At 38.3% G+C, this 25,297-nt stretch overlaps 1 protein-coding gene across 5 annotated transcripts in view; it reads left to right on the top strand.

Moving 5' to 3' along the window:
• The window catches only part of TFRC (transferrin receptor), a 75,343-nt gene extending 56,728 nt beyond the window's left edge, over positions 1–18,615 (top strand). For all 5 annotated transcript variants that reach the window (XM_053903498.1, XM_053903499.1, XM_053903497.1 and 2 more), the window contains 13 exons: positions 1,544–1,657; positions 2,561–2,659; positions 3,056–3,195; positions 5,571–5,728; positions 6,640–6,759; positions 7,841–7,926; positions 8,507–8,570; positions 10,208–10,275; positions 11,628–11,686; positions 11,899–11,980; positions 13,481–13,702; positions 14,818–14,958; positions 15,583–18,615. In XM_053903498.1, the coding sequence (XP_053759473.1) occupies positions 1,544–1,657; positions 2,561–2,659; positions 3,056–3,195; positions 5,571–5,728; positions 6,640–6,759; positions 7,841–7,926; positions 8,507–8,570; positions 10,208–10,275; positions 11,628–11,686; positions 11,899–11,980; positions 13,481–13,702; positions 14,818–14,958; positions 15,583–15,825 (1,596 nt within the window). In that variant the 3' untranslated portion in view covers positions 15,826–18,615. The remainder of the gene's footprint in view (positions 1–1,543; positions 1,658–2,560; positions 2,660–3,055; positions 3,196–5,570; positions 5,729–6,639; positions 6,760–7,840; positions 7,927–8,506; positions 8,571–10,207; positions 10,276–11,627; positions 11,687–11,898; positions 11,981–13,480; positions 13,703–14,817; positions 14,959–15,582) is intronic.
• Positions 18,616–25,297: the final 6,682 nt, after the last annotated feature.

The raw sequence follows: 25,297 nt of genomic DNA, 5'->3' as shown, positions 1-25,297 counted from the left end.
ACCACTCAAATGCAGGCATGCTTCCACCTCAAGGCTTTTATAAAACTCCCTTTCCTTCTGCAGGCCCACTCTTCCCCTGAATACCAATATGGCCTGTTCCCTCCTTTTGTGCAAGTGTCTTTTCCAGTGTTACCACCTTAGGGAAGTCTTCCTTGATTATCTTGTTAAAAATGGCCCTCCTCCAATCACTTCCCTTTATCCGCTTTATTTTTCTTACTCGTACTTACACCCCTGACATTACTCATTTGTTTCCACACTAGAATGAAAGCTACATGCAGGGCTAGAGGTTGGCTTCATTTACTGCTGTGTCATAGAGCCTTGGACAGTGCCTGACAGATGGTGTTTGTTGAGTGAATGTGTGTATCAAGATTCCACTTTATGGGGGCGCCTGGGTGGCTCAGTCAGTTAAGCGGCCGACTTCTGCTCAGGTCATGATCTCACGGTCCGTGAGTTCGAGCCCCGCGTCAGGCTCTGTGCTGACAGCTCAGAGCCTGGAGCCTGTTTCAGATTCTGTGTCTCCCTCTCTCTGACCCTCCCCTGTTCATGCTGTGTCTCTCCCTGTCTCAAAAATAAATAATAAAAATGTTAAAAAAAAAATTTTTTTTTAAATAAAAAAAAAAAGATGCCACTTTATGTGGGGACAGATATAATATAAGTAACCATCTTGGCTGGAGTCCAGTCTTAGCTTGAATCTTTAATTTAGGCAAATATGGCCAAACTACTGCAGAAATTTAAAAAACAGTTGATAGATCTACCTAGGTTTTTCAGGTTTTAAAAAACAAATGTTTGTATGTCAGGGGTCTATCTACTGGATGCCTTTCAAGCCAGATGAAGTTTTACCTGTGCTATATCACTTTCCCTGACTACCTATAACCTGGGGGTTTGGAGGTGGGTACACTGTTCTGTCAGAAACATTGAAGGTTTTAGTTCACCTGCAAGCTTTCTATATTTAGGTTATTTGGTTGTCAGGATCAGTTTATATAGCTCTATTAATAGTTTAGGAATATTATGAGACAGCTTTTATAAATATCTAAAAATTGATCTATGCAAGGCACTTTATTGTGATAGATAGTGTTTAACAATTTTCATACAGATTTCTTATCAGAACTTTCCATTAAGACCTATTTTTATGTATGTCCTCAATTATCTAGCATTCATGTGTTAGGAACTTTATGTAATTGGTGCAGCCAGGGCTAACCTACAGTATTTATATTGGTATATGTCTCTTTGTTTATCATATTCTGTTAGCCTTTCTCTCCCCACACAATATTGGAAGCAATGTAAAAGAGATTAAATGTCAAGAGCAATGCAAATTAGATTCAAGGCAGCATGTGATGATGCAAGATGTGACTATAGGAGGCCAGAGTCTTGATTCACTCCTAATAACTGACTAGGTTGACTAGAATTCTTACATCCTTTTAGGCTTTGGCCTCCTTTTATCTCTCTTTTCTCTATTGGGTTTGATCTGTAAAACTATCCTCTCTCAGACTCTACGGCTGTTCTAATACCGTAATGCTCATTAAATCTCATGTTTTTATTCTAGGGTAGACTGGTCCATGCTAATTTTGGCACTAAAAAAGACTTTGAGAATTTAAACTCTCCTGTGAATGGATCTTTAGTGATTGTTAGAGCAGGGAAAATCACTTTTGCTGAAAAGGTGAGTATAAGTTATTAAATACACTGGTATCATACTATTCTTCCTTTAAGTGGTATCATTGATTATTTTTTTTCACATTCTGGAAACCATCAGTCTTAAACTCTCATACCTAATAATATACTTGAATTTATTTTATATTTACTTATTTTTTAATGTTTGTTTAATTTTGAGAGAAAGAGAGACAGAGCTCAAGCAGGGAGGAGCAGAGAGAGAGAGGGAGACACAGAATCAGAAGCAGGCTCCAGGCTCTAAGCTGTCAGCACAGAGCCCAGTGCGGGGCTCGAACTCCTGGACTAGGAGATTATGACCTGAGCCGAAGTCGGACGCTTAACTTACTGAGCCACCTAGGCACCCCTAAACTTGAATTTATTAAAGTATTCAACAAATCAAATAAGTTCTAATTATCTAAACTGTAGGATACTTCCAGGACTATGGCATAGCCACTTGGAGTATTCTGTAGTCATTGTCTTTCGGTGACAATGGGGTAATCAGAAATGCTTCAGTGAAAGCAGTTTAAATTTAAAATAACAATATTCTGTTGTTACATAGAATTGCTAAATTATTGTTAAGGTGCTTTGTTAAGTTCTATATAACCAAATTTTATGTATATATGGAATATATACGTATAATTATGTTTTTTGAAGAAGAAAATTGAAAGTCAAACCTACGTAATAAGGGCCTAGAATGGAACATATTAAAAGACAGTGGTTGTGTTAGATGGGTTTTTATTATTTCTCTTATCTTTGAAACTCTCTTAATGAGTTAGTTAAGGGAAGTATTTTTTCTCAACATGTAAGCTATTTGCAACATTTGGGAGTTTCAGTGCAGTCCTCTGTAACCTTTTGTCTTAGCATAAAGCCCAACACTATCTTCACCTTCTGACCTTTACATGTTTTTCTTTAGGTTGCAAATGCTGAAAGCTTCAATGCAATTGGTGTCTTGATATACATGGACCAGGCTAAATTTCCCATTACTAATGCAGAGATTCCATTCTTCGGACATGTGAGTTCTTATTTCTTACGTAAATGAGTTTTTGGGTTCTACAAATTGTTGCTGGATTCCATCTGCATTAGTAGAAGTGTAACATGCCTTCCTTATTAAATACTCTTTTTTTTTTTTTTTTCTGGGAGGGTCTTAGCAGTAACAAGAAAATGGATTATGGGACTTTGAGACCTAGTTATTATTGCTAACATTACCTTTTCAATAGTGTCTTGAATTGAGATTTGGCATATGCCATTGCCATATAAAAATAATAGTCACATATTTTAGAGCCACTCAGACCTTCATGGTTTGAGTTGCTAAACTAAATTTAGGCTATACCCTCATACTGAGTCTGAATCTTCTAAGGATTTCTTGAATAAATGTCTGACAGAGCACATTACTTTTTTGTTTAACTAGGCCCATCTGGGAACAGGTGACCCATATACACCTGGATTCCCTTCTTTCAATCATACTCAGTTTCCACCATCGCAGTCATCAGGATTGCCGAATATACCTGTCCAAACAATCTCCAGAGCCACTGCAGAAAAGTTGTTTGGGTAAGTTCTTATTTGAAAATTGTCTTTTTTGAAAACTGGTTTTATGAGTAGAAAGGAATAATAATCTCCTTAAGTTAATTTGATAACATTTTATTATTTATTTATTTTTAAAGTTATTTTGTTGGGCGCCTGGGTGGCTCAGTTAGTTGAGCATCTGACTTCGGCTCAGGTTATGATCTCGGGGTCTGTGAGTTGGAGCCCTGCATTGGGCTCTGTGCTGACAGCTCAGAGCCTGGAGCCTGCTTCCGATTCTGTGTCTCCCCCTCTCTCTGCCCCTCCACCACTCATACTCTGTCTGTCTCTCTCAAAAACTAAATAAACGTTAAAAAAAAAAAAAAAAAAGGTTACTTTGTTTTTGAGAGAGAGAGAGAGAGAGTGCGCATGAGCAGAGGGGAGGGGCAGAGAGAGAGAGGGAGAGATAGAGAATCCCAAGCAGGCTCCACCCTGTCAGCACAAAACATGATGTAAGGTTTGAACTCACAAACCATGAGATCATAACCTGAGCCAAAATCAAGAGTCATACGCTTAAAAGTCGCCTCAATTTGATAGCATTTTAGCTAATTGGCTGTAGTTTTCCATATTTGGCATCTCGTGGGGTGGATAGCTCTTACGCTGGTGTAGATAAACATGAAGTTTTTCCTCCATAAAGTGATATTAATAATTAGACATTGGATTTACAAACTCTGCAAGTCCTTGTTCAATTTACCCAGTGAATTCCTTGTATACTATTCCTGGCATAGCTTCTCCTTGAGGACTTCCTGAGGTAAAGCACTTTGTTGCCCTTGGCAACCTATTCAGTTATTGGAAAAGAGCTGTTAGAATTCATGTTGAACTGAAATCTTATTCCCTGTAACACCGATTAGTTCTAGATTTTCTTCTTAGCAACAGCAGTTCAAATTTTCTTGTCTATAATGGAATATCTTCAGTTCTCATGACAGTTTCCAGATGCTTTACAGTCATGATTAGTCCTGGATATCCTCCCTAATGTATTAGTATCTGTCTTTAAAAATAGAACCCCGTCTGATTAGAGTACATGTCATTAGTTTTTATCTTGATCTAGACATACTTCCCACCTGGTATTGGTATAGAATGTAGATCTGGTCTCAGACACTTAGATTTTCTGTGTGATGTAGAACAAGTTACTCTAACCCCACTGATCATGTTTCTTTCACTTAATTGGATAGCTAAAATATAATCTACTTAGCAGGGTGACTGATTTCAAATGAAGAGCATTTACATGTAAGGACACATGTGTAACACCATGTGACTATTAACCATGCGATCTACGAGCATTTTTTTTTAAATTTATTTATTTAGAGAGAGTAGTGCTCATGCGCGGGGAGGGCAGAGAGAGAGAGAGAGGCAGAGAGAGAATCCCAAGTGGGCTCTATGCTATTAGCGTAGAGGCCGACATGGGGCTCCATCCCATAAACAATGAGATGACCTGAGCAGAGATCAAGAGTCGGACGCTTAATCGACTGAGCCACCCAGGCATCCCATGAAGCATTTTAAAAATGGTGATTTTTTATTGACTTATACCAAACTTCGAATCAGATCATTCTTACCTCCACCTACAGGTCTTCCCTAACCTGTGAAGCCAGCTCCCTTCCCTGTCTTATCCTTGTGTAGTGTGGGGTAATCATATTTTGACATTTATGTAAATAGAGCAGTCATTGGGTAACATGAGGAATTAGACAGGGGAAGATACGTAACTATCAGCAGCATAAAAATATTCTTTTATAATTATGATAAGAATGTATAGGGGCGCCTGGGTGGCTCAGTCAGTTAAGTTCCGGCTTCAGTTCAGGTTATCATCTCGCGGTTCGTGAGCTCGAGCCCCACGTCGGGCTCTGTGCTGACAGCTCAGAGCCTGGAGCCTGCTTCGGATTCTGCATCTCCTCCTCTCTCTCTGCCCCTCCCCTGCTCATGCTCTGTCTCTATCTCTCAAGAATAAATTAAAAAAAAAAAAAAAAAAAAAAAAAAGAATGTATACTAGTTAGTGTAGAGAGTCAGGAAACATGGGAATATACTCATGGGTTTTTATGTCAGAACTTCATTCTGAGTCCATCTTGGTATCTACTTCACATGTAAATGATAGCTGTGTCTCTGGCAGAAAGGCACATTTCAGATGAGGATAGGTACAGAAATTTTTTTAAAACATTGTTTAAACCAGGAGATAACTGATGATTTTCAGATGATTGCCTACAGATCAGAGTAAGACACAAATGGTTAGCCACCAGGGAGTAAATTTTGTATATGTTTTCTTTATATGTCCTCTTAGCCTAAAACTTCACTGGAGAGTAAGGAAGATTGATTTTGTAAACCTAAGGGAAGCCATAATAATCAGAACTCTAATGTCTGTTTTCTACTTCTAGAAATATGGAAGGAGACTGTCCTTCTGCTTGGGAAACAGACTCCTCCTGTAGGCTGGAAACCTCACAGAACTGGAATGTGAAGCTCACTGTGAACAACGTGCTGAAAGAGATAAGAATTTTTAACGTGTTTGGAGTTATTAAAGGTTTTGAAGAACCTGGTAAAGACCTTTGATTTTTTGTTTTGTTTTTTTTCTTTTGTTTGTTAGTTTGTTTCTGTTTTCCTAGTTCATAAGAATGTGGCCAGAAGAGAGTACAGGAAGGCTGGCTTTGGCTTGGTTTTGTGGAGTGCTCTGGTCTGTCCTACAGTGAACTGTTTAGGTGTCAGTTTTATTGGGAGGTAATAAGGCCCTAGGAAATTAATTTGTCAAAAATTGACCACTGTGACTAGAGAATCTCTTTCAAGTTATTGAATATGTCATCAGTAAGCAAACTACTTCTTAAGGGGGCAGATAAACACTTTGCAGGATATACAGTCTCTGTTGCAACTACTTACTTAACTCTGACTAGCTGACTATGCTGACGCTGATGTTGTAGCATGAAAACAGCTGTAACCAATACATAATGAATGGGCATGTGGGCTGTGGTTTATTGATTGGTCCTTGAAATATGCAGTCTATCTATTTAAGTAGAATCTAATAGTCATGTAATTTAGTAAGGAAAGCCCTTGGACTTTGGTTGCTTATTAACCAATTAAGTAGAAGTAGTCAATACAATCTATCTATTTAAGTAGAATCTAAGAGTCATGTCATTTAGTAAGGAAAGCCCTTGGACTTGGTCGCTGATTAAACAATTAAGTAGTACAAATTAGTAGTCGATAAGTAAACTTAACTGGTAATGTGGAAAAGAGTAATAATACTAACAAGGAAAAAGAGATTAGTATTGTCATGTAAATTTTTAATTCCTAGAGTCCTAAGTCAGCTATGAAGAAAGGTTCTCTTATCCTTAATGCATATATTGCATTTTTATCCTTCTTACAAACATGCTTGTTCTAGAGTTTAAAGCTCAGTATTAAAAACAGTTTAAAAGCTGATTGTGTAATTTATCTTTTTTTTTTTTTTTTTTTTTAAAGATCGCTATGTTGTAGTAGGGGCTCAGAGGGATGCCTGGGGTCCTGGAGCTGCAAAGTCTAGCGTAGGAACAGCTCTCCTCTTGGAACTTGCACGGATACTCTCTGATATGGTCTTAAAAGGTAGAGTACAAATTGTGAGGACCCTTGAATATCTATTTGCTGTATATAGTTCTAAATACTATATGCTTTCTCACTTTGGCCCATATTATTGTGGTTCACTTATGCTGGACTCTGAGTTTGAGCACAAAAGCAGATCATCTTTTGTTGGATCTGCCTTTGACTTTGAAACAGCTTTCCATGCAGTGTCTTTGCACTGGGAATCAACTTTGATGAGACACTCAAAAAGTGTTGTACTGGACCCTAGCTCTTAGTCTGACATATTCAGAATGACATGGCTAATCTAGCGTGGTCCCTAAGAAATCTATTTTAAAGCAAGCAGTGGCAGACCTCTGTACTAAGTTTCTATAATTTTGGTATAAAATTATAATATGTAACTTGATGTGTTATGTTTATAGGCATAATACTGGATATGTTTTTATATATTTATAATATATAAACACTTTCAAGCCTTTCTCCCTTGGTATTTGCCGCTCCTCTACACACACCCACACACACATACAAACCCCTATCACATTCTTGAATCCTTGGGCCATGGGTAAGTTGCAGTGCTTATTAACTTTGTGGAAAAGTACATAATACAGAAAAATGCATACCCAGGAAAAGGGGAGGTTTGGAGGGGAGCTGTCATTAATGTAATTTCTCTGTAAACTTTTTCATAACTTAAATTTGTAAGTATTTACTCTGTTTGGTAACAATTGTAAAGTAACCCTATGTTTTCAGTGACTGACTTCTATGTGTCTCAGAGAAGAGACACATTGTAGTTACACTGGGATTTCAAGTATCTCTTGGTGCAGAATTTTAGGGGGGCTCAAAGAATGGAGTTGAAACAAAAGTGACTTCCTGTAAAAACTGGTCTCTACTATGTGTTTGAAATCTTATTTGCAAATGTTCTCTTCTTTTTTTGTAGATTACCTTTAAAATTTATTCTTACTTTTTTTTGTTCTTTCACCTGGGGCCTCAAAAGGGAAAGAAATATTTTTGAATCTGCTGTCTTGAGTTAGAAATTTCTGATTTCATCTGAAGTCAGTTGCCTACCTATAACCTTTCCCAAGATAAAATTAACTTTTTTGCTATCTTTTAGGTGGCTTTAAACCCAGCAGAAGCATTGTCTTTGCCAGCTGGAGTGCTGGAGACTTCGGAGCTGTTGGTGCCACTGAATGGCTAGAGGTATTATTTGTATAACACTCATACCCAGAATGGGCACCTGAACTTGCCCTTGGCTTCATTTGTCCTCCAGAAACCAGACTCTTTTAGATTTGATTACAGTTGATCCTGAACAAGACAGGTTTGAACTGTGCAGGTACACTTATAGTGGATTTTTTTTTTTTTAATAAATGCAGACTAGTCCTTTAAAAAAGTATAGTAATGGCCCTCTAAATGCATTTTCTCTTATGATTTTTTTAACATTTTCTTTTCTCTAGGTTACTTTATTGTAAGTACAATATGTAATACATATACAAAATATGTGTTATCTATTTATGTTATTGGTAAGGCTTATGGTCAACAATAAGCTATTAGTAGGACAGTTTTCAGGAGGTCAGAAGTTACATGTGGATTTTCAAGTGCATAGTGGGGGTGGTCATCATCCCTAACCTCCCACGTTAGGGAAGTCAACTGTATATCATTTTTGCCTTTGTATATTTAGCGTTAATAGACTCTAAATTTAAAAAGAAGTCCCTAATAATAGCTACTCTATGTGACAGGTTAATACATATTAGTACATTTAGTATTTTTCCATCTCTTCTAGGGATACCTTTCCTCCTTGCATTTAAAGGCTTTCACTTACATTAATCTGGACAAAGCTGTTCTTGGTAAGTATCCTTTTCATCAGCTGTTAATGAATTCAGATAAACTACTTACAAAACAGAAGAAAGCTGGGGCAAGCGGGTGGCTCAGTTGGTTAAGCGTCCAACTTTTGGTATCGGCTCAGGTCATGATCTCATGGTTTCTGAGTTTAAGCCCCAAGTCAGGCTCCACACTGGCTGTGCAGAGCCTGCTTGAGATTCTCTCTCCCTCTGCCCTTCTGCTGCTTGTGAGCTTGCACTCTCTCTGTCTCAAAGAAAAAAAATAAAACTCCAAGAAACAAACCAGAAGAAAGCTTTCTTTCTTTCTTTTTTTTTTTTTTTTTAATGTTCATTTATTTTTGAGACAGACAGAGCATGGATGGGGAGGGTTAGAGAGGGGGAGACACAGAATGTGAAGCAGGCTCCAGGCTCCAAGCTGTCAGCACAGGGCCCAACGCGGGGCTCGAACTCCCGGACCGTGAGATCATGACCTGAGCCGAGGTCAGATGCTCAACCGACTGAGCCACCCAGGTGCCTCCAGGAGAAGGCTTTCTAAAGCAACACTTGTCTTTTTTTTTTTTTTTTTTTTTACAATTCACACTGTCCATTCCCTGATCAAAAGACTAACTTTGCTTTCTCTTAGTAGTCCATTAAATTATAAAATAGGTGCAGATTGCCTTGTCTAATGCAGTCATTCTCATTGTGGTCCTCAATCAGCGGCATTAAGATCACCTGGGAACTGTTAGCAGTGTAAAATTTCAGGCCCTACCCAGACTTTTCCACTTAGAAATTGGAACATAAATCCAGCAGGCTATGGTTTAACAAGCACTCCAGGTGATTCCAATAAGCTAAAGTCTGAGAACCACTAGTCTGGACTGTATTTTAGACCAGAAGGAACTCAACTGTACAATATAGAGTGATACTTCTATAGACTAATTCACATCTTGCTAGATTGTGGTATCACAAATAGAAATACCAGATAAACTAGTTCTGAAAGAGTTTGAATGTTATTAAAGGTACAGATGTAGCCAGTGGATGAACTGAGAACAGTAGAATGTCTCATTTGAAAGAAAAAGGAAGGAATTTGATCTAAACCTTGGGGCACCTGGGTAGCTCAGTCAGTTGGGTGTCTGACTCTTGACTTCGATTCAGGTCATGGTCTCCTGGTTCATGGGATTGAGCCCTGTGTCAGGCTGTCAGTGCTGTCAGCTTGGAGCCTGCTTGGAATTCTGTCTCCCTCTCTCTCTGTCCCTCCCCTACTTGTGCACGCATATGCATTCAATCTCTCAAAATATTTTTTAAAAATTGAACTAAACCTTTATTAGATGAGTTGTCATTGCCATCTTACCTATACAGCAGAATATATGGAATATAGCAAGAGTAGCTAGCAGGTAATTGCCCTAAGATAGGTAAACTGAAAAAGTACCAAGAAACAGATCGTTAACATATGCAAACTCAGGAGTAAGATCTTCAGTCAATTAGAGTTAGCATTTACTAAAGAACTTGACTCTTAAATCACTTTGTCTACTTCTTGAAGAGTATAGTCATATTTGCCACTGATCTAGGTTAATGTCTTCCTTTTTTGTCAAGTACTTTTAGTTGAAGTAGCCATGTAAAAATCACTTGACTAGAGAAGAAGCAATGTTTAAATAATCTCTTTGCAGGTACCAGCAACTTCAAGGTTTCTGCCAGTCCACTGTTGTATTCGCTTATTGAGAAGATGATGAAAGATGTGAGTGTATACCTAATTACAAAATCTGTAACTTAATTTTCTCATCTAATTTACGTAAAGTGAAAAGCATTGATGTTTAAACAATCATCATAAATAACCAAGTACAGGAATTTAGAATAAATTCTATAGTTGCATTATTTAGGTCATGCTCTTAGCTTATTTGCTCTCAGTCTATTGAACTGTGTGAGGTGAGGGTAAACTGCCCACTGGGGGTTGTCTACAGAGTCCTAATGCTAAGGAAGCTTTAAAATTTTTTTTTTTAATGTTGATTTATTTTTGAGACAGAGAGAGACAGAGCATGAACGGGGGAGGGCCAGAGAGAGAGGGAGACACAGAATCTGAAGCAGGCTCCAGGCTCTGAGCTGCCAGCACAGAGCCTGACGCGGGGCTCGAACTCACGGACTGTGAGATCATGACCTGAGCCGAAGTCGGATGTTTAACCGACTGAGCCACCCAGGTGCAAGGAAGCTTTAAATGAACTTGAGAATGCCTAGCTGGCTCAGTTGGTAGAGCATGTGACCCTTGATCTCGGGATTGTGAGTTCAAGCCCCATGTTGGGTATGGCTTTAATTTTAAAAAATTAAAAATATGGGGCACCTGGGTGGCTCAGTTGGTTAAGCGACTGATTTCAGCTCAGGTCGTGATCTATCCACGTCAGACTCTGTGCTGACAGCTCAGAGCTTAGAGCCTGCTTCAGATTCTGTGTCTCCCTCTCTCTGCCCCTCCCCCCACTCGAGCTCTGTCTCTCTCTCAAAAATAAATATTTAAAAAAATTAATGAATTATACCTAATACTTAAATAAGAAGGCCAGATGAAATATTCACTGGGTAAAAACAAACATGCAAATGACCGTGGTTTTGCAATAGGAAGGAATAAGATTTGGCTAATGGGCTTAGAGGCCATATATTGGAATCATTAAAGATGGAGGAAACAAGGGTCAGAGAACTTGGCCTTGATCCTATGGGAAACTAGGAATCGCTATCGAGTTTCCAGCAAGGCAGTAATGTGCAGATTAGGCTGCAGTAGTATAAAATGTGCTAGAAGGAAAAAGCCAGAAATAAGGTAGGCATCGTGAAGGCTAGAAAGGGCTTTTAAAACTGTGCCACCTTTAAAATGGTTAAAGGAGGAAAACATTTTTTCTCTTGCTGTAACTAAAGGAACTGGCAGCATGAGTGTAGGAGGAATAACTTTAGAAATTGGGGATTGTTTTAGCTGTCTTAAATTTTTTTCAAGAAGAAACAATAAAATTTTTTTTTATAACTGTTTACAGATCGAAGTATGTTTGTGACTAGCCTGAATGACTGTGTGCAGAAAGATTCATTTTAGTGACAAATTAATTTTTCCTTTTATAGGTGAAACACCCAGTTACTGGGCAGTCTCTTTATCGGGACAGCAATTGGATCAACAAAGTGTAAGTTGAGAAAAGTGAATGAACAACTAGTAGAAAAGCAGAATCACCCAGGAGCCCCTGCTATGTTAGGTAGAGATCTAAACCTATCCTTGCAGTGAGCTTACCACCTATACAGTCAATTTAAGAATTTATTTGGGGATAGGGGTAGGGTTGCATGATAGCACAGGCTGTTCTTCAGAAAACCTAGAGACACATTCTTGCTTTCCTTGCAGTGAGAAATTTTCTTTGGATAATGCTGCTTTCCCTTTCCTTGCGTATTCTGGAATCCCAGCAGTTTCTTTCTGTTTTTGTGAGGTAAGTATGAAGAACTCTCAAGTTATATCTTAGCCCTTTCATCAGTTTTGAGACCAAATTTCCTAAAGTACTTGAAATGTTGTCAGAAGTTATACACCTGCGGTTATTACATGCTCCCTTATTATCAGTCTTAACGTGGAATTATTCTCAGCTTAATTAGCATTGGAATTTATTTGCTAAGCCATCTTCACTTAGGTATGATGAGTTTTAATAACAAGGCTACCTACTGGACAGTGTGGGTATAGACTATTTCCACCAAATAGAAAGTTCAGCTGGACATTGCTGTTCTTGATACCTGTCGAAATACGGTTCTAGACGTTTGTCCAAAGATGTTAATCTCCTAAACCAGGTACAAGGTTGTTATGACACAGAACTTTGAACTGACCAAGCTGTAGGAAAGCAAGATTGGCCTGTTTCAGGAGTCGTCAGAAGGCCCTGAAAGCCACAATGAGTAAACAAAATGATGAAGGCTTCTGCGCTGAAGCTGGAATTCCAGCCCTGTACTGGGCTTTCCCAGGGCTGAAGAGATCCTAGAGTTAATGTAGGAGGTCAGGGTGGAAGCTGTTGACTTTGGCATCAAATTATTGATGCTCTGGAGGCCAGGTCCTCACAAGACTTCTTATCACTGAGTGTTTTGGCCTGGAACTAGGAGGGGAAAGGTTTGGAGCTAGGGAGTGATGTAAGATCTGGATTCAGAGATTAACATAGGTGGAACTCCCTTGACCTTCTGCTAGAACAGCAGTATGGATGGCATTGAAATAGCTGGTCACAGTATCTATTTAGTACATTAGGAAGAACTGGATGTCAGGTGCTACCGTTTTGGTGGTTTATGGATGATTTCTTTTGACCTCCAGAAGGTTTCTTAAAAACTTCTTAGATGTCAAAAATCTAGCAGGTAATACAGAAGTGTATAGTCTGAAAGTAAATAATTGAGGTCAGATCAAAGGATTGGCAGTGAAATTGTCACCAAGGACAAAGATAGGGAATAGAATTGAAAAAGTAGTTACTTAAATTGTCTAATCAAGGTGGGGAGAAGTTGTGAGCTTCAGACATGTTTGTTAGAAAGGTAACATGTATGAATGGATCGAGTGCTGAATCATTAGGAAGAAGGTAAATTCACATGTAAGCGTGATGCTTTATATCAAAAGCACACTTCATACATGCTCTCTTCTTTCCTTATTTAATGAACCAAACTTCCCAGAGAAGAAAACAAGGATACAACCTCAAGAAATTCGGCTAGAAATCTTTTCAGGGTCTATGATGTGATGGGACAAAGATTCTATAGAATCTAGAAGAAAGTAGTCATTCAAGGAGTAGGTCAGATTCAGAGGAAATAACAAGAGTGATATTAAAGTAGTGGATGTGAGATAAAATTGGAGTAGGTATGTATTAGAAGCAAGGGATGAATTGCAACTGTTATCACCTTGAAGGGAAAATGAATGTGAGGCTCCTACTCTTATGACCCTCCTGTGAGTACATTAACCTAGCTTTGTTTTTCAGGACACAGATTATCCTTATTTGGGTACTACCATGGATGTCTATGAGAAACTCATTCAGAAGGTTCCTCAGTTGAACAAAATGGCACGTGCAGCAGCAGAAGTAGCTGGTCAGCTCATAATGAAACTTACCTATGATCTTGAATTGAACCTGAACTATGAGATGTATAATGACAAAATACTTTCATTTGTGAGGGATGTGAGCCGATTCAGAGCAGACATAAAAGTAAGTACTAATTAAAACCAGGTTCTTGTTGCTGAAATATCAAGCAATTATGATGTTTAGCTATTCCTGAGAAAGGACATGATGGGTAGCCAAAGTACATTTTAAGGGAACTGATATATCATTTTTCTTAGATTTTTAACTCATTTGAAAGTTGAGAGGTTGTGGGTTATAAATCTAGGATATACCACACTAGGTATTTCAGAGTCTAGAACTATGTTAACTTTTGTTAAGGTATGTTAAGTTTTTGTAATTCCAAGCAACCTGTGAAGAGAATCCAGAGAATACAAAGATCTCAACCATGACTTTGAAACTATGAGTTTGGGCCATATATCATATATGCCTTTCAGGGATGTCACAGCTAGAGAGATAACAGAGTCCGTAATTACAGTCCTACTTAGTGTTCATCCTACGTGCCTAGTATTCAGATACTTGATAAAACCAAATTAATAATGGGGCACCTGGTTGACTCAGTTGGTAGAGTGTGTGCCTTGATCTCAGGGTTGTAAGTTCGAGCCTCACGTTGGGTGTAGAGATTACTTAAAAATAGAATCTTTTAAAAAATCAAATTAGTATTAATATGTGGCTTCTAACTGCTTTTATGGTACTAGAATTCAATTTAACAGAGATCCCTTAAATGAAGCAAATCACTGATAAACAAATCTTAATGATTATGGCTTTCTTGAAACTTGAAACTAATTGTAACTGATCAGAAAGTGGCAATTGTGAGACAAATCACTAGACTCTGAAGTTCACTGAACCAAAATGTTTTCAAATTTTCCCCCATAGGGAAATTGAACTGGAAACAATATACTACACAGGATTATATATTAAGTTAATTATGTTAGATTTCTCCAGGAGGACGGCTTCCTTATGAGACTAAGAGTGGAAAATTGTGCCATCTCTTGGGCTCAGATATGAGCATACTACTCTATAGAGCTTGGGGCCTCCTGGGCAAGGTGCCTAAGTCTACCATTCTCTGCATCTTGAGCTTGTCCACGAGCCACCCCCTTTTACCAGAACCAACTCCCTTGCTATCACTAAATTAGAAAGGTATATAGTATAACATCCTTAGAAATACAACATCTACTAAAGAATGTAATGTCTCTCTGCTTCAGGAGATGGGTCTGAATCTACAGTGGCTGTATTCTGCTCGTGGAGACTTTTTCCGTGCCACCTCCAGACTGACAACAGATTATAGGAATGCTGAGAGAACAAACAGATTTATCATGAGGGACATCAATGACCGTATCATGAGAGTAAGTAAACTCCTAAAAATGGAAGAACTAAAGATTGTTAATTTTTAACTGGTGGGCCTTGCATTTCTAAAAAGCAGAGTAGTAACTCCAGGAGCCTAGCATCATTTGCTGCTTTAGAACTGAGCACAGATTTTTAACTCTTACTTATTAGCAAGATCTAGAACCAATATATCTAAACTGGAAGTCCAAGAGACATTTGTCCCAGTATTAACCTTTTTTAAGTTTTAAGAAACATTTTTAAGAAGGAATCATTAATGATTTTTAGCTATCATTTTCTCTGTATTCCTGTTCTCTAATTCAGCCCTTAACTGCTTCTATCTTAATCTGCCTGGAAGAGGCAGAAGACTCGATTACAGTAGAAGCTTGTAAATTTTCCATGTATATGCTTCAACTAAAAAAAACCAATATAATTAGAGTTCACTTTTACAAAAGGATTGACTATACAAAAGGATTGATTGATTATAGTTTTAATGTTAGAAGATAAGTAGCCTGGTTCTCCACATTGCTAAATTGGGGGAATTTTCACATTTCAAGTGAGAAAATGGCCGTTGTTTTACTGTGTCAGGCCCTTACACCAAAAGTCCCAGCACGGTGTAAGTTCTCATGTATGTTTTGTTTCCGTAGGTGGAATATCACTTCCTCTCACCCTATGTATCTCCGAGAGAGTCTCCTTTCCGACATATCTTTTGGGGCACTGGCTCTCACACTCTGTCAGCATTACTAGAGCATCTGAAGCTGCGCCAGGAAAATATGAGTGCTTTTAATGAAACACTGTTTAGAAACCAGTTGGCTCTAACAACTTGGACTATTCAAGGGGCTGCAAATGCCCTCTCTGGTGACATTTGGGACATTGACAATGAGTTTTAAATGTGGTACCCATAACTTATATGAGAACAGCAGGGTAGTGTGATTTTTAGACTTGTGCTGGTTGTGCTAAATTTTTAGTAGGGCTACAAAACCTAATATTGTTAAAATTTTACCCAACCATCTTGGTACCACTAGATTTCTTTAGGCAGCAGCTTTTAATACAGGGTAGGTACCTGCACTTCAAGTTAAAGTGAATAACCACTTAAAAATGTTCATGATAGAATCTTTTCTCTGATTATCTCTAAAATTTTAAATGTGTTGTATGGTAACTGCCTCTTTCTTGTTAGAGTTATGACAGAGTCAGAACCAGTTACGTAAACTATTGCTCTAAATCCTAAGGACATGAACTGGTATCTTCTAAGTGGGAGGAGGGAGGTGGTGTCTCCTGGGGGCTGGAAGTGGTAGCTTAGTGGGATCCTCCACCTGCACTTGATGCTGGATAGGAGATACCAGGTTGTAAGACTTTATTCTCCAAATGAGATCTATGCCTTCCGTAAGGATTTAGCTGGTTTCCACATCCCTGAATGAAACAGTTAACTTTCAGAAGAGATGGGACTTGTTTTCTTGCCAGTGAGGTCTGAAACAGAGGTCCTTCCGCTGGATAAAGTGAGGTTCAACTGTTTATCACAGGAGTAAGGCCTTAATGTGTTAACCTCAAGATTATTTATGAAAAGAGGAGACCAGAAGCCAAAGACCTAGATTTTCTTTTCCTCTGCCCCTGCCCCATAAGCCTTTGTATTAGTTTTTTGTCGTCTTTGTGTTTCCCAAAGTATTTTGAAAGAAAACCAGCTTTAGGTGTTTAATTTCAAACTCAGTTTGTCAGACTTTAAAGAACACACTGCCAAATTTTGGCCAAAGTGTTAATTTTTTGGAAAAGCTTTCTATCATTTTGGCACTGAGATATTTATTGTTTATTTATCAGTGACAGAGTTCACTATAAATGGTGTTTTTTTTATAGAAGATAATTATCGGAAGCAGTGCCTTCCATAATTATGACAGTTATACTGTCGTTTTTTTTTAATAAAAGCAGCATCTGCTAATAAAACCCAACAGATACTGGAAGTTTTGCATTTATGGTCAACACTTGAGGGTTTTAAAAACGGCCACACGCCAAATAAAATTATAAAGCTAAATATTGGTGAAGAATTCAATTGAATTAGGAGTTGCTAATCAAGTTAGAATTTTAGTCAACCAGATAAAAATGGCAGTCCTTAAAGGGAAGGAATTGTGACCAAGTTATACATTAATGTCACTTAAAGGCTGTGATACTCATACATGTGAAATTTTACAGCTCAATTTATCCAAGGTGTAACTTTAATTCGAATTTTGCAAAATTTCCAGTACCTTTGTCACAAACCTAACTCACATTATCGGGAGCAGTGTCTTCCATAATGTATAAAGAACAAGGTAGTTTTTGCCTACCACAGTGTCTATATCGGAGACAGTGATCTCCATATGTTACACTAAGGGTGTACGTAATTATCGGGAACAGTGTTTCCCATAATTTTCTTCATGCAATGACATCTTCAAAGCTTGAAGATCGTTAGTATCTAACATGTATTCCCAGCTCCCTATAATTCTCTATCTTTTAGTTTTAGTTGCAGAAACATTTTATGGTCATTAAACATTTGGTGGGTGAATTCAACCACCATAAAATAAAATTACTTCATTCGAGAGTCTTTGTTTTTAAACCTAATGTAGTGTTTTATTATATTTGTGGTTTCTCCAGGTCTTCTGTTTAGTGGGATGGTAGTCCACATTTACAGTGTTTGCTGTTGACAAATGAATTTAACTTTATCCCCTTATTTGCATGTCATCTCCTGGAAACTTAGTTCACACAAGTTTGTATCCAGAATTGATCTTTTAGCTTAAATCAGGGGAAACTTGTATAGGAGACTCAGGGGGCTGGGGGAGTGAAATGTGTAGGGAAGCAAAGCTTGCAAAAGGATCCTTGATCATGTCTCCCTACCCGTTAGTATATGGTGGTTTTAAGTTAAACAGAGATGTGAACAAATAAGTTTGAAGCTACATGAGTAAAGACTTTATTTTCTAGTCCGCCATCATTATAAACCTGATAATCAGTTGTTTGTTATAGGGCAGTTCACCCTAAGAAACTGCCACCTAAGAAAAAGTCCACAGACTTAATGTCCCTTACCGAAGTTAACATAGGTCTAGATTATTACAGCCTCACTGAATTGTTTCACTGCTCACGGTCTGTTTAGTCTTCACGGTGTTTTATCTTGAACTGGTGTTTAGTGTAGCTAAGTGGAAAGGTCATAGCTGGGATTCCTGGTTTGGGTATTATGCTTTACCACACTTTAATGAAAGCTCAGTAACTTCAAGACATACTATGAATATGGGCATACATTTTACAGCAGTAGATCTCTTCAAATACCTCTTTTCTGTAGTGAGGATTGAGTTAGTTCTAATCAAAAAAGCCAGTAAGTGGTAAGAGGCGTAATATTCCTGAATGAAATGTGTATCTGACTAGTGACAACCTGCTGGACTTCAGATTTTGTCTGGTTATAGATATCAGGTGCGTTTTGAAGGTAAAGGATAAATGAGCTCTATCATGATTCACTATTCTAGAACTTGCATGACCTTTACTGTGTTTCCTCTTTGAATGTTCTTGAAATTTTAGTTGGCTAAACATGGCTTATTAGACTTGCCAACCTACTGCTCATCGATATCTTTGTAAACAAATGATATGCCCTTATAATTGTGTCCAAACTGGTATGTGCAACAGTGTGGAAATTCCTTATCTGATTTAATAAAATGCTTGAACACGGAGTTGTCATTTTTTAAAAAATAGATTATATTGTTTTAGGGCATTTTTGGGTTCACAGCAAAATTGAGAGGAAAGTATAGAGTTCCCATATACTCTCTGCCTGCTCACCCGTGGCCCAGCTTCCCCCACTATCAGCATCTCCCAGCAGAGTAGTACACATGTTACAATTGAACATATACATCGACATATCATTATCGCCGAAAGCCTATAGTTGACATTAAAGTCCACTCTCAGTGTTGTGTATTTTGTGAGTTTGAACAAATCTATAATGAAACATATCCACCATTTATAATACAATACTGAATGGTTTTATTGTCTTGAAAGTCGTCTGTTCTGTGCCTCTTCATCTTCCTCTGCCTGATCTCTGGCAACCACTGATCTTTTTACAGTCCGTAGTTTTTGCCTTTTCCAGAATGTCACGTGGTTAGAATCATACAGTAGGCAGCCTCTTCAGATTGGCTTCTTTCACTTAGTAGTAATATGCACTTAAGGCTTGATAGCTCACTTTTTTAAAAGTTTATTTATTTTGAAAGAGTGTGCACGCAAGATAGAGAATGAGTGGGGGAGGGGAAGAGAGACGGAGGGACAGAATCCTAAGCAGAATCCTAACCAAGCTCAAACTCACCAACAGATCATAACCTGAGCCTAGCAAGATCGAGAGTCAGATGCTTAACTGACTGAGCTACCCAGGTGCCCGATAGCTCACTTCTTTCTAGTGCTCAATTTTATTCCATTGGATGTAACTTAGTTTATTTATCCATTTATCTACTGAAGGACCTCTTCATTGCTCCCAAATTTTGGCAACTATGAATAAAGCTGCTCTAAACAGTTTTTACGTGGGCAGGTTTTCAGTTCATTTGGGTAAAGACCAAGGAGTACAATTGCCGGATCATATGGAAATAGTATGCTTAGTTTTGTAAGAAATTTCCAAACTGTCTTCCAAAGTGGCTGTACGATGTGAATTCCTGTAGCAGTGAGTTCCTGTTGCTTCACATACTTGCCAGCATCTGGTGGTGTCCACTGTTTTGGATTTTGGTCATCCTAATAGGCGTGCGGTGATAATCTTGTTTTGATTTCCCTTTGTCCAATGACATGATGTTAAGCATCTTCGTATATGCTTATTTATCAGCGTATATCTTTGGTGAGGTGTCTGTTCAGATCTTTTGCCCCTTTTTCTATTGGGTTGTTCATTTTATTGTTGAGTTTTAAGAATTCCTTGTACATTTTGGATAACCATACCATCATTTGTCAGATACGTGTTTTGCAAATATTTTTTTCCCCAGTCTATGGTTTGTCTTCTCATTCTCTTGACAATGTCTTTTACAGAGCATGAGTTTATAAATTTTAATGAGGTCCAACTTAATTATTTCCTTTGTGAATCATGCTTTTGGCATTTTATCTAAGTCACTGCCAAACCCAATGTCATCTAGATACTCTCCTGTGCTGTCTTTTAGTAGTTTTACAGTTTGGCATATTACATTCAGGTCTGTGATCCATTTTGAATTCAGTTTTGTAAAGGGTATGTGGTCTGTGTCTAGATTCATTTTTTTGCATGTGGATGTCCAATTGGTCACGAGTTTTTGTTAAGAATACTCTAGTAAGACTCTCCCCTCTGAAAACATGAGCTAAGTAATTTTAAATGTCCTTAAAAAAAAAAAATTAAAAAAAAAAAAAAGGGCGCCTGGGTGGCTCAGTCGGTTAAGCGTCCGACTTCAGCTCAGGTCACGATCTCGCGGTCCGTGAGTTCAAGCCCCGCGTCGGGCTCTGGGCTGATGGCTCAGAGCCTGGAGCCTGCTTCCGATTCTGTGTCTCCCTCTCTCTCTGCCCCTCCCCCGTTCATGCTCTGTCTCTCTCTGTCTCAAAAATAAATAAAAACGTTAACAAAAATTTTTTTTAAAAATAAAAAATTAAATGTCCTTATAGCTACATTAGAAAACTAAAAAGAAATATGTGAAAATGTTCTATATTTAACTCCATATATCCAAAATACTGTCATTTCAACAGGTATGCATTAAAATTACTGCCAAGATATTTTATACTCCTTCAGAGTTAAGTCTTCAAAATCCATTGTACTTCTAGCACATCTCAATTTGGAATACCCGCATTTCAGGTGCTTAATAGCTACTTACGGTGAGTGGACACTGCTGCTGTATAGCAAAAGGCATAATTGGTAGGGCTTGCTTGCTTGCTTTTTTTTTAAATAGGTTTTCTGTGCAATTACCAAAACCATCATACGGTTTCATCTCATCACTACAAGTGCCAGCTGGGATCCTTCAGTATGATTGCAGGAATTGCAGCCCCTAGCATAGGGAGGCTTTTTAATTGCTTCACCTGTGTCCAAGCTTGCCCTTGTGAGAATTAGTAGCCACATGCATATCCTTGAGGAAGAAGCAAGACAGTAATGAAACTGCTTTGCTCTATAGAGGGGAAGTGCCTACATGAAAGATGGTGAGTGAGGAGACAGGCCTAAACAAATATATTTGAAGACATCTGTTTATTTATAAGATACACTTCCCTTGGAATATAATACATCAGAATGGCTTCCTTACGGCTACCAATGGGTTTACTGTTTTAGGTGATTCAGTCAGAGCCTTTACCATTTGCTACATCTAATGCATCTCACATGGATTTCTTTGACTAGTTAATACCTTTTTTGAAAATCTGTACATACTAATTAATGGTCAATGTACAGAACGGTCTGATTGAAAACTTTTTCTTCTTGTTTTTCACAATTTCTCCCTCTTTCCACAATCACCAGTTTCGTGCATATACTTTCAAAGTAGTCTCTGCATAAGTGAGAATGTCCATGAAACCTTGATAAAAGCACACACGGGAGGGTGGTTGTTGGTTCCACTATCACAATGGAAATCCCTGCAACCCAACCCTCTGACTGCTTACAGTGATAAACTGGTTAAAATAGAAAAAATTCTCTCTCCCTGCCCTCCCCCACTCTCAAAAATAAATAAAACTTAAAAAAAGAGAAGGGGAGGTGCCTGGGTGCCTAAGTATCAGACTCTTGATTTTAGCTCAGGTCATGATCTCACTGTGAGATTGAGCTCCATGGACTCCACACTGATAACGCAGAGCCTGATGGGGATTCTCTCTCTCCCTCTTTCTCTGCCCCTCCCTTGCTCCTGCACTTGGGCTCTCTCTCTCAAAAATAAAACTGGGACACCTGGGTGGCTCAGTCGGTGGGGCATCCAACTTCAACTTAGGTTATGGTCTCAGAGTTCGTGAGTTTGAGCCCCGCGTCAGGCTCTGTGCTGACAGCTCAGAGCCTGGAACCTGCTTAGGATTCTGTGTCTCCCTCTCTCTCTACCCCTACCCCCCTCACACTGTCTCTCTCTCAAAAATAAACATTAAAAATTTTTTTAACAAACCTTTTTTTAAAATAGAAAAAAAAACAAGAAAACCACCCAGGGACTTGAAAAAGTAAATAAAAGCAAACAGACTGGAGGGTAGTAAAACCTGAAGTGTTTGGCAAGAACAAAAAGAAGAGACAAAAAACTAATAGAATAATGGTATGCCAGAGTCCAACCAAATCAATAAAATTACATTATTGATCTATTAACATTCTAATTAAAAGTCTGTTAGTGGGTTAGGGGGGAAAAAAGCTCATTCATATGCTGCCTATAAGAAACACTTTATTTTTATTTTTTAAGATATTTGTTTTTGGGAGAGCACAAGTGGGGGAGGGATAGAGAGAGGGGGACAGAGTGTCTGAAACCGGCTTCATGCTGACAGGCTTGATGGCGGTGAACCTGATGTGGGGCTCAAACTCACGAACTGTGAGATCATGACCCGAGCCAAAGCCGGAATGAGTTTAAGGTTAAAAGATGGAAAAAAATAGAATAGGCAAATTAGCATAAGACTAGAGTGGCTATATAAATACCAGGTAAAACAGACTTCAATACAGAGATTATTACCATGGATAAAAATTAGGAACATTTCATAATGATAAAAGGAACAATTCATTAAAAATATAGTACAAGTATAAATGTGTATGTGCTTAATAGCCTTAAAATACATGAATAAAACGTTTAAAGAATTGAAGGAAGTAACTGACAATTTTGCCATAGTAGATTTTTTAAAAATTAAAAAAGAATTTTTTTTTTAAATAGGTTCCATGCCGTATGTGGGGCTTGAACTCATGACTCTGAGATCAAGAGTCACATGCTCTGCTGACTGAGCCAGCCAGGCACCCCACTGTAGTAAATTTTAAACACCCACTTAGTAGTCAATAGACAAATCAGGACAAAAGATTTGAACCACTTTATCAGCCACCTCAATCTACTTGACGTTTATAGAATGCTACGTCCAACAACTGCAAAACACATTTTTTTAAGTACGCGTGGCATATGCGTCAAGATCCAACGTATTCTGGGCTGTAAAACAAGTGTCAATGGAAGTATTGAAATTATACATAGTGTATTCTCTGACCACAGCGGAGCAAGAAAGCAATGACAAGATATCCAGAAAAAGCCCAAAACATCAGGAAATTAAGCCACGTTTTTTAAAGTAATTGATGGGCCAAAGATGAAATCACAAGAGAAGTTAGACAAATTTGAACTTAATGATAATTACGATATAAAGTATGCGGATGTGGTAAAGCAGTAGAGATGCGCTGCTCACTACAGTAGCCGCCAGCCACACATGATTAAATTTAAATTAATTAGAATTAAAGGTTCCAAATCCTGGGGCACCTGGGTGGCTCAGTCCATTGAATGTCTGACTTTGGCTCAGGTCATGGTCTCGCAGTTTGTGAGTTTGAGCCCCACATCAGGCTTGCTGCTGTCGGCCTGTCAGTGCAGAGCCTACTTCAGATCCTCTGTACCCCTCTGCCCCTCCCCTACGTGCACTCTCAAAAAATAAAAACATTTTTTAAAAATCTAAAAAAAAGTTCAAATTCCTCAGATACACTGACCACATTTCAAGTGCCCAGTAGCTACACATGGCTAGTGGCTACTGTATCGGACAGCAGAAAATCAAATATTTCCATCACTGCAGAAAGTTCTATTAGTCATGGCTTAGAGGGAAACTTATGGTTTTAAATATATCAGAAAAGAAGAAACCTTTAAAATCAATGACCTGTTTCCACCTTAACAAATTAGAGACAGAAAAGCAAGGTAAGCCCAAATGAAATAGGACAAAGGGAAATACTATACAGAGCAAAAAATCAATAAAGTGGAAATCAGACAATAGATAACAAAGCCGAAATCTAATTCTTTGGAATGAAAAGCACAATTGAAAAACCCCTAGCTGGACTGATGAAGAAAAACCTAGGGGTGCCTGAGTGGCTCGGATGAGCGTCTGACTCTTGATTTCAGCTCAGGTCATGATTCCAGGGTCGTGAGACAGATCCACGTTGGGCTCTGTGCTGAGCGTGGAGGCTGTTTAAGGTTCTCTCCCTCTGCCCCTCTCCCCTGTTTGTGTGTTTTCCCTCTCTCTCTCTCTCTCTCTCAAATAAATAAATAAATAACATATAAAACAATCACCAATGTCAGGAATGAAAAAGATTATCACCACAAGTCCTTTGGACATTAAAGGAGAATAACAGTATACCATGAGCAACTTTATGCCAGCAAAATTAGACCACTTACATGAAGTAGATACATTTATTTATTTATAATTCAACTTAACCAAAATTAACATAAGAAAAATCAGGAAATCTGAATGGCTCTGTATCAAAGAAATAAAATTTATCAAAACTTTCCAAAAAGGAAACTCTAGACTCAATTTCATTGGTGAATTCTACCAAACATTCAGGGAAGGAATACCACCCATCTTACACAAACTCGTTCAGAAAACAGAGGAAGAGGAAACTGTTGAGGCTAATACAACATACCAAAGCCTAACAAAGATGTTACAAAAACTACAGACCAATATTATAATGAATATAGATTCAAAAATCCTAAACAATACTAGCAAATTGAAAACCAACAACGTGTAAGAGGATTATATATCATGATCAAGTAAGATTTCTTCCAAGAATGTAGGCTTAATGCTCAAAAATCAATGTACCCAGCAATATCCCACCTATGTATATACCTCAGTGAGATGAAAACATGTCCATATAAAAGCTTACACGTGAGAGATCGTAGTAGCATTATTTCTAATAGTCAAAAACTAAAAACCCAAATGTGGTATACACATACAATGGAATATTACTTGACAATAAAAGGAATGAAGTGAAGTAATGTCATGGAAGATGGCAGAGTAGGAAGCCATTCCTTCACGTAAATAGCTATTGAGCTGGCAAGAAGTGTCTGAAGTAATTATTTTGGAGCTCGGGAGTCTAGTTGGATGCTTGCAAAGTCCAGGGTAGAGCTTGATGAAGAGGATAGTAAATTTCAGTAAATTCTAGTCAGTTTTAGCCTTTCATGTAGTGGCTACTATCCCCCACTTCCCAGCCTCAGAGCAGAAAGCTGAGAGGAGGGATGGTGGCCCATGATCCTGGTGCAGCTTCCTGGAGCCAGGGTAGGCAATAAGGATCTTGTCCTCTAAATATCAAGAGTTGTGTGTTTTGATTGACACTTAGTGCTTTTGATCACTGCTTTTGAGCCCCTGTTGGCTGAAGTGACTTACAAGGGTTTTAAAGAGACATGATTTCTCTTTGGGAAACAGACATTTAAGGAAATCTTTGTCAGGTCACTGGGCTGACTGCAGTGATAACAGAAACTTGAA

Source organism: Panthera pardus, unplaced genomic scaffold (genome assembly GCF_024362965.1).
Source record: "Panthera pardus isolate Hobbes unplaced genomic scaffold, ASM2436296v1 HiC_scaffold_16, whole genome shotgun sequence".
NCBI classification, from domain to species: domain Eukaryota; kingdom Metazoa; phylum Chordata; class Mammalia; order Carnivora; family Felidae; genus Panthera; species Panthera pardus.
This window is presented reverse-complemented; position numbering and strand designations above follow the sequence as displayed.